The following is an 18,736-nucleotide window of genomic DNA, read 5'->3' as shown; positions in this document are numbered from 1 at the left end:
CACATGGGAGGAGCAGGAACCCAGCTGGAGCAGGTGCAAACATGGAGGGGGGACCAGGATTGCCTAAAACCTCAGAATTTTGGCCCAGGAAATAAAGACTGGGGAGAAGAGAACCATCTGCATCCCCCTCCATCAGCTGGAGAGCTGGTTGATGATGCCTGTTAACTCCCAGCAGGGAAATGAATGTTTGTGTTATAGGGCTGTTGTGCTGGGGGGCTGATCCCTTCTGCTTCTCCCCAGTCACTTAGGGGTGCCTCCAGGACGGGGAAACTGCCCCTTGACCAGTCCCTTACCTTTCGACCTGATCTACACTGACTACCACGGTCTTCAACAGATGAAGCAGCACATGGGGCTCTCCTTCAAGAAATACAGGTGAGCAAAGCCATTCCCTTCTCTTACTTTGTATTACATCAATTAGCAAGAAAAGATCAATGTTAATGACATTGAAGGATAGTCCCCATGTCCAAAGATTTTGATTTGTGCCTGGCTCTGCCTTGCTGTGCCCCCTGTTGTCACTGTGTGAGAGGCATTCTGCTCACTCTGCAGCCTCACGTGTGTAAGATAAAACCTCATTAAAAGAGACTGAATTGGGAAAAGAAATCCCTGTATGTGCCTGCAGTGTGTGTGTGCTTCCATGTACTGTGCCTGCAGTCTGCAGCCAGGGGTGGCCACACCACAGGGGGAGACATGAGCTTTTTGTGTTTGCAAGAAGCCCTGTCCCCGGCTCCTTTGGCATCAAGACAAATGTCATCATCCCCTGGTACATCACCAGCCAGGAAAATATGCAATTTAATTCACTGCTGATAGTCCTGCTATTTATTGTGTTTTCTCCCATCTCTTCCACTATCCTACACAATTTTATTAGAGAGAAAAATGACAAGTGGTGTTATTGCTTTTATTATAAATACATTTGCTCTTGCATTCAGCTTGTTTTGCTCTTCCCTTGCTTGATGCTCTCCTTCTCTCCTCAGTCTTGTGCTGGTAATGCCTGCCTCAGCATTCCCAGGATACTGGGAAAAGCATTAACAAGTTTTCAGGAGATGCATCATTCTCCTGACTATCAGGGAGATGAAAGCCTACAAGGGGAAATTGCTCCTTCCAGGAGGGAGCAGTGGGTTGGGCAGAGCTGCTTGGGATGTTCCTGTACCCTCTGCTCAGGGAGCAGACAAGGGACGAGCTGCTGGAGGACACCACATGTCCCTGGTAGTGGGACTTGGTCAAACCAAGGCCCCTGGATCCTCTTCTCCCTCCCAGATGCCGTGTCCGGGTCATCGATACCTTTGGGACGGAGCCAGCATACAACCATGAGGAGTACGCCACGCTGCGCGGGTACCGCACCAACTGGGGCTACTGGAACCTGCAGCCCGCCCAGTTCATGACCATGTTCCGTAAGTGGGATATGGGGCACGCAGGGAGGTTTTGGGGGCTCACAGGGACCACAGGAGCAGGTCTCACCTCCATCAGGAAGTGATGCCTGGGCAGTGCTGTTCTCCCCAGCTCCACTCCTGCTTCCCCCTGCCTGCCAGCAGTTCCCACATCTGCTTGGCCATCTCTTGGCTATAGAAATGATCCAGGGAGAGAGACCTGGCTTCTTCCTCTGCAATGGATTGCTGGCTCCAGCACAGCTATGGGTGCAAACACAGGGCACAGCCAGGAGCTTGCAGATCCTGGGAGGAGAAAGCTTTGTAGCCTGGGTTGCAAAGCCTGGTTTTATTTCAGCTGGGGTTCTACAGGTGAGAGGCAGCTCAGTGACTGGTGTTTGCCTGTCGCATGGAAAGGAGATGTGCTTGTCTGAAAGGAGCCCAGTGACCCATTGGGTGCTCGGTGACTCAAATGTTGCTTTTTCCTGGATAAAGCCCATTTGGCAACCTTAAAAATATCTTACTTCTTAAAGAGTCACCCAAGTGAGTACCAAAACCTGTATTTTGTGAGCCGTTTGGATGGGGATCCATGCCATTTTTTCCTCAGGCTCCAGCAAGGCTCTGGAGCTGGGCAAATCTCAGTCCCTTGCTACAATGGGGCTGCATCCTCAACCCTGATGAGGTGCTAGAAAACATCTGTCCAGCCACATCTTCTCCCCTTGGTGTCCACAGCTCACACCCCTGACAACTCCTTCATGGGCTTCGTGTCAGAGGAGCTCAACCAGACAGAGAAGCAATTCATCAAGTCCAACAAAGTGAGCAGCATGGCAGTGGTGTACGGGAAGGAGGCCAGCATCTGGAAGGTGAGAGCACCCAGGCAGGATGGGGCAGTTGTAGGACAAGCTGTGAGGTAGCAGCAGCCTCTGGCTTTAACCCCGAGCTTTTGAGGCTCAGGTCTCAATGTGTTTGTGTGAAACATCCTTGTCCCATTCAGAGAGGGGAAGCTGAGGCTGCTGCAGTGAGGTGGCATGTCCAGCACCTCCAGGCAAACAGGGCAAAGGATGGTTAGATCCTATCCCCTTTGCTTCGGGTGATGCTTCCTCCCAGAAGGATGTTTAGACTGAGGATTTCACATCGTTGATGTTATGCAGTTGATTACAGTGATTGCTGTTAGGTGACGTCCTGTGCTGTGATGGGGATGGTTGATCTCTGCTTCCAAGTACCCTGTGGAAGGGGGGTGTGCTGCCCTCCCGTGCCTCTAACAGTGTAGAAGAGGGGTGGGCAATGCATGGGACAATATCCGCAAAAGAAAACATCCCCCCTGCATCCCTATAGCATTCAGGGGACATGTGTACTTCCCTCTGTCATACCCAGAGCTAGCCAGCTGGTTTTCCTTCCAGGGCTTACAAAAAAGGAGGTAATTCTTGCTGTCTCTTGATTTATTTCTATTTCTTTCCCTTTATGCACCACCTGGGGCTGCTCCAGTTGCAGGTACTGTATCACACACTGCTGGGCTTTACCTCTGCGCATCTGCTCGTGAGAGGAGAGGTTTTGATGGACTTGACTTTGCCTTGTTACAGGCTCAGTCCTCCTGAGCTGCTGGATCAATGCAATCTCCTCCCCATCCCCATCACCTCACAGGGGTGCCTGTGGTGGGACAGGATCCAGCCACATTTCCTGTTCCTTGGTGTTTGTGGCTTTTCCATCACCTTCCGTGTCTGAGAGCAAACACCCCAGCATCCAGCTACCTCAGAGTCTCCATAAGGATCTACTAAAAACCACTTCATCTCAGTTTAGGGGAACTGTAGTATCTTGTCTTTATTTTCTATCATTCCTCCACCCTTTCTTATCCATTTGGGCTTAGTTAGGTTAATTTGGGAAGGCACTAAAGAGACTTTAAACCTCAGACCCGATGTTTCCCTCCACCCTTATTGCTGCAAACATCCTATTAACCTGAATTCACAAACAGCACCAGTTTTCCCAAAACTGAATATTTGGGCTAGTTTATTACTGAGTAAAGGGGCTGGTTCTCACTGGTCACTGTATCTCAAGGCCAGGCTGCCTGAGTATTGCTTTGTGTGATGAAATAAGTGGGAAGAGGAGCTTCTCCTTATTTTGAGTGATTTTGAGGTCTAGGAAGGAAAAAACTACCTCTGTCTTCTGGAGCTGGGTGCTCCTTTACAAGCATTGGACCAAGTACTGTCTCCAGAGCAGGATCTTTTTGACATTTGGGAACATTTCATGAAACATCCTTTCCTGCTATTTCTCATTTCCTGCTCCTCTGAGCTTCTTGCCTTTGGCTTGCAACAGGAGCCAAGGTTTTAATAAGGTGGGAAAGGCCATTTTCATCAGATGCTGCCCAGCTCCCATGGGTTAAAGCAGCTCTGATGCAGTGGTTGGAAGGGAGTCTCCTGTGCCAGCCCATCTTCCAAAGACTTTGTATTAGGGAATTGATATCCAGCTCCAGGAAGACCTTAGAGCAGCTCCAGTGCCTAAAGGGGCTACAGGAAACCTGGAGAGGGCTTTAGACAAGGGCCTGTAAGGATCTATACTATTGACCCCCTTAATGTTCCAGGTAGTGAAGCAGGATTAAACCTGAGTTAGGAAGTCCTGTTGGAGCAGGGGGGCCATCAACAAGCTTTGGTCTTTGCAAACTTCCCTCTGAGTCCCATGAAACCTTTCATTCAGCAGCTCCAGAGTGGAATTTGCCCTTGGAGGTGGCAGGAGAGGCAGGGCTGGAGATGCTGGGTTCAGGGTGCTGGGTCCTGCAGCCATCCAGGCTCACTGGGAATCTGGGATGATCCAGGACACGTGTCCGAGGGAACCAGAGGGGAGGATGTGGGGTTTGCACTGCTGTGGGTTTGCTTAAAGCATCACAGGTGCTCCAGGACAGGAGTTTGAGTGTTAAATCTCCCTCTCATAACCATGAAGGGGGTCTGGTCCATCTTCTGGTGCAGGTCACAGCTCTGCCTTCCTCCCCAGGGCAAGGAGAAGTTCCTGGCCATCCTCAACAAGTACATGGAGATCCATGGCACGGTTTATTACGAGACGCAGCGGCCGCCTGAGGTCCCGGCATTCGTGAAGAACCACGGGCTGCTGCCACAGCACGAGTTCCAGCAGCTGCTGAGGAAGGCCAAGGTGGGCAAGTGTCGTGGTCTGAGCCCAGCCGGTAACTCAGAACCACGCAGGCGCTCACTCACTCCCCTCTTGTTCCCCTCTGCTCCGGGAGGGAGGGGAAGGAGAATGGAAAGAATGCAAACCTCACAGGTGGAGATAAGAGCAGTCCAGTAACTAAGGTACAACACAAACCCACTACTGCTACCACCAGTAATAATAATAAGGGGAATAACAAGGGAAGTGAATACAACTGCTCACCACCCACTGACAGATACCCAGCCTGACCCGAGCAGTGATCTCACCCTTCTGGGTAACTGCCCCCCGTTAATATAGTAGGCATGATGTGCTGTGAAATGGAATACCTCTTTGGCTAGTTTGGGTCAGGTTTCCTGGCTTTGCTTCCTCCCGTCTTCTCCTCCTCCCTGGCAGAGCATGAGATTCAGGAAGTCCTTGGTCAGACTAAACATTACAGAGCAACAACTAAAAACATTGGTGTTATCAGCGCTGTTCTCAGGCTAAAGTCAAAACCACAGCACTGCACCAGCTACTACGAAGGAGAAAAAAAGGTTACAGCTGAACCCAGGACAGCAAGAGGCAGTGGGACAGATCCTGTTAACCAGCAGTAGTGAGGGCTCAGCCGCCTGGAGAAAGAAAACCCAATTAAAGGAGGAGGCAGGCTGGGGAGAGACTGTTATCTGCGCTCTTCCCAGGCACTATCAGCAGGACTAATTAGCTGGGAGCAGAGCAGAGCACATAATTTCAAATGAGGATGTGCCTGATGAGTTTCTCCTTGCACACTGTCTGCAGATGGAGCACAAAGTTCCCTGATTAATTCATTTATTGCTAAGGAGGGGGGAGGTTCCCCCCACCCCAGCTGTTATAAGAATAAATGGGATTCTTGGAGTGAGTGTGCAGGTTATGGGCACATCCTGGTCACCTTCAGTTCTGTCTAGGGGAAATGTTGTTTCACCAGCCCGAGTGGTGTTGGCAAAGCAGTATTTCTCCATACAGGACCAGTTATAGCCACTATGGGGAACTTACAGCTCCTGATCACCCCATTGCCTTGCACAAGTGTGCTGTGAGATGTGGGGTAGTGGGAGTTTTAGCACGTGTAACTTACGGGGTGTAGAACTACATGGAGCTGCCATAGAGGCAGGGTGAGAGCAACAGAGAGGGATAATGGCAGGTGACTAGAGACTGTCCTATGGGGTTGGCCGTGTTTGCTCACCAGCACATGGGTTTCTCCTTTCCAGCTCTTCATTGGCTTCGGGTTCCCCTATGAGGGTCCTGCCCCACTGGAGGCGATCGCCAACGGCTGTGTTTTCCTGCAGGCACGTTTCAACCCCCCCCACAGCTCCCTCAACCATGAGTTCTTCCGTGGGAAGCCAACGTCCAGAGAGGCAAGTCTGGCAGGAGGCGGATGGATGGGCTGGATGGAGAAACCCCTTCACAATGAGGGGTGGGGGCCAGCCTGGCAGGGAGCAGTTTCTAAACTGGGATGTCCAAGGGAGCATCTGAGGCTGGAGCAGCTCTGCTCTGGAGCCAGGCTGAGAGAGCTGGGCTGGGGCAGCCTAGACAAGAGAACGCTCCTGAAGGGGGAACCTGAGAGCAGCTCCAGTGCCTAAAGGGGCTGCAGGAAACCTGGAGAGGGGCTTGGGACAAGGGCCTGTAGGGACAGGACAAGGGGGATGGCTTGAACCTGCCCGAGGGGAGACTGAGCTGAGCTCTTAGGCAGAAGCTGTTCCCTGTGAGGGTGCTGAGGCGCTGGCACAGGGTGCCCAGAGAAGCTGTGGCTGCCCCATCCCTGGCAGTGTTCAAGGCCAGGTTGGACACAGGGGCTTGGAGCAGCTGCTCCAGTGGAAGGGAAGGGGTCCCTGCCTGTGGCAGGGGTTGGAGCTGGAGGAGCTTTAAGGTCCCTTCCAACCCAAACCAGTCTGGGATTCTATGAGATAATTTTCTTCTCCAAATGCGGAAGTGCAGATACCTGCAGATGGAGTCCCCTCTCCCATCCTCACATCATCTCCATCTTAGTGGTTAGATGCAAGGGGCCCTGCCTTAGATTTGAAGTTGTGAAGGTGAAAGTGATGCAGGGGACTTCTGCAGACCACAGACAACAAACCCCAGCTCCTTCTCTTTCCCCATAAGCCCAGATCCATGCACATCCCATACCCTGCTTCCAAATCAGGGTGATGCTCCCATGTTCGTCCTTCTGTAAATCCAGGGGACACCAGGACCCCGATGGTGTTGCAGGGGTATGAAATCCCTCCAGGCTTGCCTGTCACTGGGAATTTGATCTAAGTGAGGCAGGAACTCTTTAAAAGTTAAAAGGTTGAGAAAATTGCCTCTTTTATTATTAATAAAGTAGATAATGTGGATAATGCAGAGCAATGCTCACTCCCACCAAGAAAGGCTTTGCTGGGGGACTGTGTGGCTCAGCCCTGCCACAGCCCAGCTCAGCAGCACCCATCATGGAGAGGGGTGCACTGGGATAGCTTGGACCCCCGTGTCTGTCACATGCACCCCCTAATTCACTGCTGGTGTTATCCCCCATCCCTGCTGGGTGCTGTGGTTGTATTTCAGCTGGGAGCCAGGAGGGAAGCTGGGGATGAAGGTTGTGAATTGCCCCAGGGTGTTTATACACTGAGGGGAAGGAGGTGATCAACTGCCAGGGAAAAAAATGGGAAAGGACAGCAAGCTGGAGAATGAAATACAGAGCGAGCAGCACTCTCCTCCTCCAGCTGGCAGGTTTTCAGGCTCCTTTTCAACACTTCATGGTGCCCCCGAAACACCTCCTCTGCTCAGCATCCTCTCACTTCCCGTTCCAAGAGGAGATCTGGGCTCTGGCTCTGCAGCAGCGTGGGGCTGAAAAGACAGTTTAGGGGCTGAAACAAGAGGTAGATCTCCCAAAATCACCTGGTGAGAGGGGGGGTGACTGTGGGGTACCAGTGTGTGGGGCTGCTTGTGCCATTGTGGTGATGCGGCTTCCAGCACTGCTTTCTCCCAGTGCCAGACTTTCTCCAGCCCTTGGTGGTGATGGGTTTTCACTCTGTCTTGTTTCTGGAGCTGGCAAGCTTTGGAGATGTGCTGCCTTCACAGACCTTTGCTGGCTTGGTCTATTTTTGCCACTCCAGACCTACAAATGGCTCAGGTCAAGGTTAAGTTGTACTCATATTATGTAGGTCCTCAGGGCTGCAGAGATGATTTCAGTGTTGGGAATGAGCATTCCAGCCTAGTGGGAATTTTAGACCATCAGCCTGAGGTTGGCAGAGAGGCAGCTGTGTTCAGGGGAACCCTTTTTCCAGCACATTTCTTTATGCAGTGGGTTAAACCCAACGTGTCTGTGCCTGAGCCTGCAGCTCCTCTGCTGTGGTGGCTGTGAGTGGTAGACAGCAGCCATTCTGGCAGGGACTGCAGAAACCAGCTCATTCTGCTGTGGTTTAGGTGTCCTCCCAGCACCCATATGCTGAAGACTTCATCGGGAAGCCACATGTGTGGACTGTCGACTACAATAACTCTGAGGAGTTTGAAGCTGCTATCAAAACCATCGTGAGGACCCAGGTATGGCTCAGAGGAGGTGGCAGGGCTGGCTTTGAAGGGATGGGGACTGAGTGCTGGTGCCTGATCCTCCCTTTTGAGTGTTAGCTTCTTGTCCTTCCTTGCTTCCCCTTTGAAATCACTCACGTGCAAGGCAGAGAATCATCCTCTCATGTAGCTTCAGGGGGACACATGCTCCCACCTTGCTTTGGTACTGAGGTTCTTAGGTGTTTCCCCATGGCAGAGCCATGCCTTTGAGGGATGTCCTGGGAATCATCCAGGCAGATCCAAAGCAAGGGGAAGCTGAGATAAGGGAGATGGGGTTTGGGAGCAGGATGCTGAGGTTACTGGTGATGCTCGGCAGTGCTGGGACCTAGTGTGAAGCAAAGATAAACCCTGAAAGCACTTCCCTGCAATTACCCAGAGAGCTACAGACCTCTGTGCCTACCATTTCCCCATTCCACTGCTCATCCTTATCGTTAGGTTTGAGTAAATCAATAGGAATAGCTCCAGGAGTTGCCTCTGTGAAGGATGAAGGGATGTAAGGAAGTGGAGGGATGCAGGGACCCTCCAGGAAGCAGCACTCCTGCTGTGCCTGCCCTGGAAATGCTTCCTCATGAATATTTCCCCCCTGCCCTGTGGCAGGAACCTTTCAAGTTGTCCAAATTATTAAAGTCAATTTTCCTGGAGGGGAGAAAAGTGCTGATACCCATTTTGCTTGCAGTGTGCTTTGCTCAGGATGAGCCTCATGAGGACAGTGATGCACTGGGAAATGGGGCTCTGTGTCGGGCTTCACTGTGCTGGGTGGGATTTTGGGGTGGGTTAGGGATGATGCTGGAGATGCCATCCTTGCTTTTCCTGCTTTAGAGGCTGCAGCAGTGTGTGTCTATGACAGTGTGGGGACTTTATCCAGCTGATGTGGCCATGCTATCTGCCTGGGTCTTGTACCTTATTGTGGCTGATGGCTGCAGCACTTCACCTCAAGCTGATTTTCTCTATGAGTTCACAAAGACCAAACAAACCCACCTTAGGGAAGCAGTTGTTGTTTGGCACATTCATTCCCATAGCTCGATTAAAATGAAATTGAAAATCATTACCTCCCTGCTGCTGTGCTGCTGGGCCAGCTGTCAGCGCTTGACCCTCCACCATCTGGCCTGAAGAGATGGCCTCAAGGCGATGGGCTCTGTTCAGGAGAGAGAAGGGAATTTTCCCTTCTTCCAGAAAGGAGAAAGAAAAGAGTGAAGCCTGGTGCTATTCAGATAATTAAGGAATGATTGGAGAGTTCAGGGAGGGAGGGAAAGGGTTCTGCTGGCTCCCGAGCAGCTGCGTTGCACTGCAGTGCTGATGTGCACCAGGTCATTTAGATGCTTAATGATAAACTCTGGTTAAAAATAAAAGGAGAAAAAAAGGATTTTTAGGAGATTTGGTGGTGTGATGGGCAGGAGGAGCTGGTGGGGGACCCCCTGTCTCCAGCACTGGGTGCCCACCCAGAGTGTGCCGCCCATTGCTACAGGACCAGGGACCCTCATCCCAGGGTCCCTCCGGCAGAGCATCCCGACTGCTGTATTTACCCTCTGCTGCTCGGAGCTTGAAACTGGCCTCAAATGAGTAAAACCAGGTGGTGATGTCCTGTTTGCATTGAAAACATGCAGGTGCTCTGCAGAGCATCTCCTTCCCACTAAGAAATGCACTGGGTTAATCTCACAACTCACCTCTCTGCTTTTGTTTTAAAGATATTCTATAAATCCTCCTGAAGCAGAGCAAGGAGTGAATGTGAATAACTTAGAGCAATTTCTTTCTTTTCCCCCCTTTTCCCCCCATTTTTATCTTTTTAATAGAAAGGTTTGCTTTATTTGAGATGCTGTCAAGGGAAGTAAGCCTAAAAATTGCCCTACCTTAGAGGTTTAAAAGCTTTATTATGGGCTTTGGCTTCAGGAATGCCTTGGTATCTTGTCTTTATAATGCTGTTTGTTACAGCAGAGGAATGGAAAACAAGGGCGGTAGCAGGAGGAGCAGCAGAAAACACAGGGGCTGGGCAGTTCTATTCCCAGCCAGGTGCTGGAGCTCAAAGAAACTATCTAAGTGACTCCCTTTTTTCTCCCCAAAAGCAATATAGGGTGTTTTGTTATCAGAATATCTAACAAATACGTGCGTATTTCTGAATAACCACCATCGATTTAAATTTCTTCAGTCAAAACATTTCATTTCAACGTTACTGGAATGAAACAAGATGGTTTTGTTTCCCATCTGCCTGCCTTTAAAAATACCCTGCCGGTTTATTGAAAGGAAGGTTTATATCCGAAATGATGCATTTCACCACCCCAAACAGATTGCCAACCTGAAACACAGCATTTTTCCCCTTCCGATGGGTGGAAACATTAGAAATTGAAAACTGACCTGAAGCAGATTCTATTTCTATTTTTCTGTTGTTGTATGACTGAAAAAATCCCTATCCCCACGGCTTTAGTTTTGTACCTTCCAAGCAAAACTCAGACATTTTGGGGGATATGGGATGTTGTGGGAAGCTGTGAGATGTCTCCTTTGCTTTGCCATCAGCTTTTCCTGGCAGCAGCCATGCTGGGTGCTGGGACCCAAGGTGCTGGAAACCCCTCAATGGCTTTGGGAGATGGTTTCCTGACCCTGGTAGTAGCTCTGCTCCAGCCAGGCTGGCAGAGCTTCCTCTTGTGTATTCAGAGCTGGGCTGGCTGCTGTATGAGTGCAAATGAAGCAGTTGAGATGCAGCCATGTCCTTCACCAACCCAGATTTGCTTGAAAGAAACCTCTTGCTTCTGGACAGAGATCTGAGTCGTGGCTTGGACATGGCTTGGGTTTGCAGTATGGGTTCTCCCCCACAGAAAGTTCTTGCATTCTTGTCCTTTTGGATGTGGCATCTGCTCCAGGTCACCCTGCAAGTGCTGGGGAAGGTTTTTGGCAAGCTGTGCCTCTGCCGTTCATCCCCCCTTGGAGCAGATTTGGGTTTCCCCCATGGCTCTCACCCCTCACCTCTTTATAAGGAAGATTGAAATCATGGAAGCACCAAACCCCCTCTACCCCAGAGATCAAATCCTGGTGCAGTCGCACAGGGCCGGGAGACAAATTGTGCCCCCCTGGGAAAGCTGATCCTGGAAGGCTTGTCCCAGTGATGGATTACAGCCATTAGTCAGGGGTTAGCAGCATCTGATTCTTGGAGAAGGAGAGAGGCTTTCAGACAGCACCATTTCCTTGGCCTTCAGCTTTTTCCATTGTCAAAAATAGTCCTCAGACAAGCAATTCAATAGTCCCAATATTCTGATGTAGCGAAGGGAGAAGGCTTCATTATATTAAAGTCAAACATACAGGAATATAATGGGAAATTATACATTTCAGACCATGCTTGAAAGAGTGGCGTATTAAACATCACAGTGAAAATAGCTGGTTAAAATGTTCCCAGCCTGTGGTACGTGCCAGCAGAGAATTGCATTATTTTCCTGCTTATTTGTCTGATGACATTTAGGTTTATTTTTTTTCCTCTTTCTTTTCCTTTTGAATGAGGAATACTTACTGCTCTCTTCAGCTCTGGGATTTCTGCTGCACACTTGAAATCCAGGGCTCTCACAGCAGCATCCCCAGGAGACACCAGTAACTCCCTGTTTGGCTGATGGAGAGCATTGGGCTGGAGAGCTCTGCCCCGGTGTCCCCCACTGATGCCCAGGGGAAAGAATGGCAAAGTCCATCTTCACCAACCCCTCTGCTCCCTCCTGTGCATCCCATGCATGGCTCCACTGGGCAGTGGGATGCAGTGGTGCTCACCTCAGGTCCTTCTCCTCCTTCTTCCTCCCAGGGCTCTGGGGAGATGCTGAGCTCTCAGCATGGGGAGCGATATTAACACTGTGGCTGTCAAGAGGAGGCCAAGCCTGTCAGATTTTTAATTAAACAATTATCTTCTTGAAATTGTCGTTTTCTATCAGGCCTGGGCACATGAGCTGAATCCCAACGAGTCCGGAGAGGGAAGCAGTGAGGAGCAAGAGCCTTTGGTGGAGCCCTGGAGGGGAAAGGGGCACATGAGGGTGCTGGGGCTGGAGGTTCAGGAGCTGCAGTGGGTTCTGACTGCAGCCTCCTGACCTGACAGGGCTCCGGGGAGCCTGTGGAGCATCACCTCTGGGTACACATGCAGACACAAGGAGGTTTTCTGCCTCCACCTTCTGTGGATGTGTTGCATCCCACTGGGTACCATGGGGGTGTTCTAGGGTACAGAGGCTGTTTTATGGGATTACATCTGCACCTTGTCTGGTGATAGGGGTCCTGAGAAAAGCCTCCAGCGTTGCAGCCACAAAGGCAATGGTAAGAATGAGCATTGCTGATGCTGAGCACGGAATTGTTTGACTCCCCCAAATCAGTGCCATGCAGCATCCACCCACCCAGCTTAGGTTTTGTGTGACTGAGATGAGAGGTTTTGCTTTGTGTAGGGCTCTGCCCCAGTTAACTGAGCGCCCATCAGCAATGCAGAGGCAAGAGCAGTGCCTGTCATTGTGTCAGCCCTGATTAGTGTGCACATCTGTAATTAGACGGAGCAACTGTGATTTCCAGCCTGGCTGAGATCTCAGGTGGGATATTTATGGCAGGGAAATGCTTGGAGGGATCTTCTCATCAGACTGAACCTTTGAGCTTGGGTTTGACAGGTACTTCAAAAAGTGATAGCTATTTTGGAGGTGCAGAGCTCAGAAAATAGAAGCAGCAGTGTTTTTCCAGGTGAATTCTCTATGGGGTGTGTTTGTTTATAACCCTTTTGCATGAAGCTCTGTAGAGATTCATGGGGGAAAAGGGGATCCCAGGACCAGCCCCTCTGTGCACCAGCACCCTGCTGCTCACATAACATCTCTCTGGAAAATAAGGGACATGGAAAAATCTGACTTCCCAGGGCAGGAAGTTCCTTTAAAAATAATTTGTTCCGGAGGGAAGGGATGCGTCAGTGATGCAGCCCTCATGGAAATGTTCTTCCAGTGGGGAAATCAGTGCTGACCCCAGGACAGTGGCCATGCACTGGCCCTGCAGGAGGGTAAGAGCCTGGCTGCCTGCTCCTGCCTGCTCTACCTGGAACCTGTGCCACCGCTGTGCCGGGGACATGCCTGTTTTGGGGCATGCTGCTGGGCTGCTGCACAAAGGAGGGGGTTTGCCATGCACCCAAGGATGACTCTCAGGACAGGGAGATGGGATGTTGGGAAGTGAGAGCAGGCAGAAATCTCCCAAAGACCAGCAGTGTTTTGTAACACACACTAAAAATATTCTGTGGTCTAAGTGCTGCTGGTTCTGTATAAATAGCAGTTATCAATGTGGAGGTGCAGTGACAGCAGCATCAACGTGGGCATCAATGTTTGCTCCATCCTGGTGTGCAGCCAGGTGCTGCCTCCCTGCCCCATCCCAGTGGGGAGCTCTGGGGCTGGGAGAGGCACCAGCTTCCACCCCATCACAGCCACCAGCTCTGGGCAGCAAACCCGCAGCAGAACAGCAGTGGGAAAAGAGATTTGTTCCCATCCTTTTAAGCATCGGAGGTTGTTTTATTTATTGATCTATTTGTGCACAGCCGGTCCCAGTCCTGGGCTTTCACTGGTTGGTTTGGTGGATCATAGCACTGGGGCAGCAAAGCCTGGTCCTCCCCATCAGCAGGAAGAGCCATGTCAGGGGCAGGGGAACAGAGGATGCAGACCAGACCCAGGGCATGGCTGCAATGCTCTTGCTCTGGATTATGTTTGCATCTTTAGCAGTCCTAACTCCTCCCCTGCATTATTACTCCCCCCACTACCTGCCTGCAGCTGCTGAGTGTTTCTTGGTGAACCAGGTCATACTTTAACTGGAAGTGACCTTTTGCATGAAAACTGATTTTTAATTTTATATCTTAGCAAAAATGAGGAAATGTGAGACTAAAAGGGAGCAGGGGGATTTCATATTCACTGACACATGTGCTGAACCCAGATGAATCTTTCACCTCTTTCTGTAGCGCTTTATGGCTTGTGGAGTTTTCCCAGTTGTAGTTTTCTGCCCTGCTTCCTTTGGTGGACAGACACAAGCTGTGGGCTTCAGCAGGTGGGGAGAGCCATTGTGCAGGGGGAAGGCAAGATTGTCCCTGCTTCTTGCCTGCACTCTGCTCTTCTCCTTCACAGGTGGACCCTTACCTGCCTTACGAGTACACCTGCGAGGGGATGCTGGAGCGGATCCATGCCTACATTCAGCACCAGGTTGGGAGCATCCCTTTCCTCCTTGGGGAGCCATCACAGACCTCCTATGGGTTCTTCTGGGCAAGTAGAGAGCCTACCCATTGCAGGTCCCCATCAAGGGACCCTAGGTCCCAGCCTGTGGCCTAACTGCAGAGTAAACCAAGAGATAGGGAATGAGGGAGGTTTGTTGTGGACCAAAGATGCTGGAGGGTTGCTGAAGGGTCTCTGGGGGTGCCAAAGCTGGGTCAAGGCCATACTGCAGAGAATAAGGGAGCACTGGGAGAAGAAGAGGTAGCCAGTGTCTTCATCTCCTACAACATGAGATGCTATCTATGCATGCAGGTGACATGAATCTGAGGAGCAAACTCAGCATCCCAAGTGTCCTCCTGTCCCATCAGCAGCCTCCCTTCCCCATCCCCAACATCTCGCCCTGTCCCTCTGAGCACTGACCCATTGTCTTCTCTCCCACTAGGATTTCTGCACCACGTCATCCTCTGCCCTGCCTCCCAAGGCCAAGAGTCCTGCTATGCAAAGCCCTCCGAGCGTGCTGGCGCTGTCCCCCAACGCCACTCACCTCGTGTGGTCCCCCAGTGCCAGCCGGGACCCCCACGCCTGGCCGCCGGTGGGCTCGCTGCAGGTGTGGGTGTCGGAGGCACAGCACTCATGCACTGAGACGTGCCGTCGGCGCGGGCTGGTCTGTGAGCCCACCTTCTTCAGGTTCCTCAACAAGAAGGACGTGTTCCTGCAGTGAGTTGTGACATTCTCCCCTCTGTCCTCCCCGATGAATCCCGTTGAGGTGCCTTCGTGCCCGAGATGATGTAGGCAGGGCCTGCCTGCAAAGCAGCCCATTATCATAGAACCCCAGACTGGTTTGTGTTGGAAGGGACCTTGAAGCCTCTCCAGTTCCACCCCCTGCCACGGGCAGGGACACCTTCCACTGGAGCAGCTGCTCCAAGCCCCTGTGTCCAACCTGGCCTTGAACACTGCCAGGGATGGGGCAGCCACAGCTTCTCTGGGCACCCTGTGCCAGCACCTCAGCACCCTCACAGGGAAGAGCTTCTGTCTAAGAGCTCATCTCAGTCTCCCCTCAGGCAGGTTAAAGCCATTGCTTTCATGTGTTGGCCTTGACCAGCTTCACACTTCAGAAGGCACCAATAGCCTTTCCAGGCACGTTTCTGTATCTTTCTCACACCGTTCCTCTCCACCTCCTCCATGCTCTCTCCCAGTCTCTCTTTTTTATGTCTTTCTCTATAAAAGTGCATTTGGAACACAGAGCAGTGAAGTTTTAATGGAGTATAAATCTGCCACCGTGCTCTGTGCTGCTCTGAGGGCAATTAAAACATGAGCATCACCATTGCTGTCAGGCAGGTGCTGTGAGTCCCACTGACATTTTTATATGATAAATCAGATTTCACTCTCTTCCCTCCATTCCCCCTCTCCAGACTTTAAACTGAGCTGCCCAGGAACCCATCAGTTGAGAGGGGTTAGTGGGAGGGCAATGTCAGTGCTGCTGCTCCATCTGAAGACACAGGCATGGGTGGGATGAGCAGGATGCTGAGGTCGACACTGGCCATTTCTGCTGCTCCTCAGGGTGTTTGCTGATGCCCACTCCATTTTTGCTGGCCAGTCCTGGTTAGCGGGGGTGATGTGGGCATCCACTGAACTCATGTGCCCTTCCAGAGGACATTAGCTGCTGAGGGAGGTGTCCATGGAGAGCACAGACCTGTTGGTCAATGGGGGATATAGAAGATCTGGGTGGATTTTTGTGTGTGATTTCCTGAGCTATCCATGGCCAACACAAGGGTTGGGTGGTCTCTGGGCTGCAGGGTTGATTTGCAAGGCTCACACATTCCATGGCAATCCAAGGCTCACACATTCCATGGTGTGTTAGGCTAATGACAAGCATTCACGTCTAGCTGTAGTGCTTATGGTTCTTGGTGCAACCAGCAAAGATCTGGCCCAACACTTAGTGAAGGAACCTCTCTGGGAAGGACTGAACATCACTAAAACCCCTTCAGTGAAACCCAGGCAGCCTCTTCACTGGAACTGACCCACCTCTGTCTGCGTTCCCAGGCTCAGCATCACCTGCGACAGCACCGAGTACGAGATGAACCATCTTTACCCAGCAGTGGCCGAGAACGTCCACGAGTGCTACCTCCAGAAGGAGCCGCTGCTCTTCAGCTGTGCAGGCTACAACACCAAGTACCGGCGCCTCTGCCCCTGCCGCGACTACCGCAAAGGACAAGTGGCTCTGTGCAGGGACTGCTTGTGACTGGGGTTGTGTCTGCGACACGCAACGTGCAACCAGTGGCTTCTTCTCAAAGCTCCTGCAATAGCCGAGGGAGGTGGGACAGGTCCCTCCCGGCGGGGGTCAGACCCTGGGGTTGTGTCGTCCACCAGTCAGCTGTGAATGACCATGTCCTGCCCTTTGGTTTCATTTTCTCCTTGAGGAGCATCATCCAACCGCATCCGAACCCACCTGGACGTGGTGGCGCTGGGACAGGGTGATGGGGAGAGGGGGGGTGGGAGCATCCTTCCCCTCCTCTGGCAATGGGACAAGCCACCAGCAAACTGCAGTTTCAGGGGTTTCATCCTCTTCGAGCATCTGAGGTTGTTTTATTTATTGGTTTATTTCTTTTTTAACCCTCCCCCCTGACCAGTGGTGAATTAAAGGGGAAGCAACACCCAGCCCTTCTGTGGGAGTCCTTGGGCAGAGCTATGCTGGGGGCATAGGGGTCTGACAGTGTCTACTTTGGTTGTGGAGCTGGGGAAGGAGAAAGCCCATATGAGCAGCCGGGTTGGATGGACACAGAAGGGTCTGCACCAGCGCTGCCCCCAGGATGAGCCACTGGGAGATGGATGGGCTCCAGGAAGAGAAGGATGGGGCTGGGGAGGGCTCTCAGAAAGGATGCTGGTCCCCTGGGTGATGGTACTGGCTGGGCAGAGGTGCCCAAAGTGAGTCCCCCACCAGCCCTAAGGCTGCTCTGTGCCCTGCTGGGCTGTGCATGGAGCTGTACATCCCTCCAGGGACCGAGGTGCTGGAGGTGGCAGCAGGGGTACAGGGAGTGCTCCATGTTCGAATGAGTGATGTCCTATCTCAGCGTGTCCCAGATGTTGCAGGCACAGGAAGAGGTGGGCTCCAAGCAACCATCTTCCATGATGGGCTTCTGTTTCCTTCATGCCACTCCCCTCACTGTAGGGGGGTTCCCTGCTGCTGGTTTACCCCCTGGCAGGTCCCCTTGCTGGGTTAGTGCTGCCTGGGGTGGCCTGGTTTGTAGTGCTGCTCACCAGAGCAAGTGCTGGTGCTCAGACCTCCTGTTGCTTGGAAGCATTTGATGGTGAGATTCCTGCATCCCACAGAATGTGTGGCTTGAAGGTTACAGGCTGGAAACTCCCTCCTAGAACATCCCTGCATGGAACAGATCCCAGCCCAGAAGTGAGGTGGGATGCAGCCTGTCCTGGCAGTGTCACCACAGGGTCCCAGGCCCTGGTAGGCTTGACCCCCTGGCTTGACGTGACTGATGGAGAGCAGTGGCATGGCAGGATAAGTGCATGAGGTCTCCCCTGCCATCCAGCTACTCACTGGATCTGTGTCATGCAGTCCTGGCATCTCCAGCCCATTCCCTGTGCCTCAATGGTTTGCAGCCAGGTTTGGGGAGAAAATCTGCTTCCTTCCACTGTGCAACAGCACTGGGCAGATCCCAGCTCCCCTTTGCCATCTCCCTGCTCTAGTCCCAGGAAGGGGAACACCACAACGTGCTTGTGTCCTGCAGGCATCCCTTCACTGTGCCACATCCTGCGCCAGCTGAGGCAGGAGCTGGAGACGCTGCCATTATCCCAGAGCAATTTGTCATCTTCAGTGCAGAATTGCACAGGCAGCCTCCATCCTGCAAGGGGAAGAATTGATTAAGTAATTCTTGTCTTGCAGCCAGCGTGTGTATAAATAAAAGTGCATGAACCTCTCTGCAGAGCTGAACGGGAGCACCCCGTGCCCCTCTAACGGCACCTTTCATCTCAGTCTCAAACCCTGGCAAAGGCTCCTGCTGCGGGTGCTGGGTCGGCAGGAGCCAGCCCAGGGTGTTTGTAAGCAGGAACCAGCAGTGATTCACTTCCTGGGGCTGTGAGGACCAAATAAACCCTGGTTTTATAAGGGATCTAAGCGAGCTTTAAAGACCAGGAGGCTCAGAATGCCTCCTGGGGCAGAGCTTATTGCACAGCAGCTCCTTGGGCAGCTTTCTCCAGCTGTTCTGCTCAGATGCTTTTAAAACAGGCTTCAGTCCAGCTCCTGCCTCCCACCAGAGTCCCGATTATCCCCTGGCAGGAGCAGTTTTCTGCAAGCTGAAATAGAAGGCGGCTGGCTCACCTTGGCTGCTGCCATGGGGAATAAGGATCTGTCTGAAACCTTGCTGGATCTTGAGCCAGCCTCTAAGTTTGGGTGATGGGACTGAGTAATACTCTGGTATCGCCTGTCGCTTGTGGATGCTGGATGTAGCAGGGACCCGAGTCTGAATACTCCGGCCTTGTCCTGTGTGG

The 18,736-nt window shown here is 52.0% G+C and overlaps 1 protein-coding gene across 1 annotated transcript in view; it reads left to right on the top strand.

Annotated features, from left to right (window-relative positions):
* MGAT5B (alpha-1,6-mannosylglycoprotein 6-beta-N-acetylglucosaminyltransferase B) overlaps positions 1-16,891 on the top strand; it is a 65,071-nt gene extending 48,180 nt beyond the window's left edge. The window contains exons 9-17 of the mRNA XM_034067562.1: positions 241-372; positions 1,255-1,388; positions 2,094-2,224; positions 4,344-4,499; positions 5,732-5,878; positions 7,920-8,036; positions 14,150-14,224; positions 14,676-14,950; positions 16,277-16,891. Of these exons, the coding sequence (XP_033923453.1) occupies positions 241-372; positions 1,255-1,388; positions 2,094-2,224; positions 4,344-4,499; positions 5,732-5,878; positions 7,920-8,036; positions 14,150-14,224; positions 14,676-14,950; positions 16,277-16,475 (1,366 nt within the window). The 3' untranslated portion in view covers positions 16,476-16,891. The remainder of the gene's footprint in view (positions 1-240; positions 373-1,254; positions 1,389-2,093; positions 2,225-4,343; positions 4,500-5,731; positions 5,879-7,919; positions 8,037-14,149; positions 14,225-14,675; positions 14,951-16,276) is intronic.
* Positions 16,892-18,736: the final 1,845 nt, after the last annotated feature.

This window comes from Melopsittacus undulatus, chromosome 11 (assembly GCF_012275295.1).
Source record: "Melopsittacus undulatus isolate bMelUnd1 chromosome 11, bMelUnd1.mat.Z, whole genome shotgun sequence".
Lineage (NCBI taxonomy): Eukaryota > Metazoa > Chordata > Aves > Psittaciformes > Psittaculidae > Melopsittacus > Melopsittacus undulatus.
This window is presented reverse-complemented; position numbering and strand designations above follow the sequence as displayed.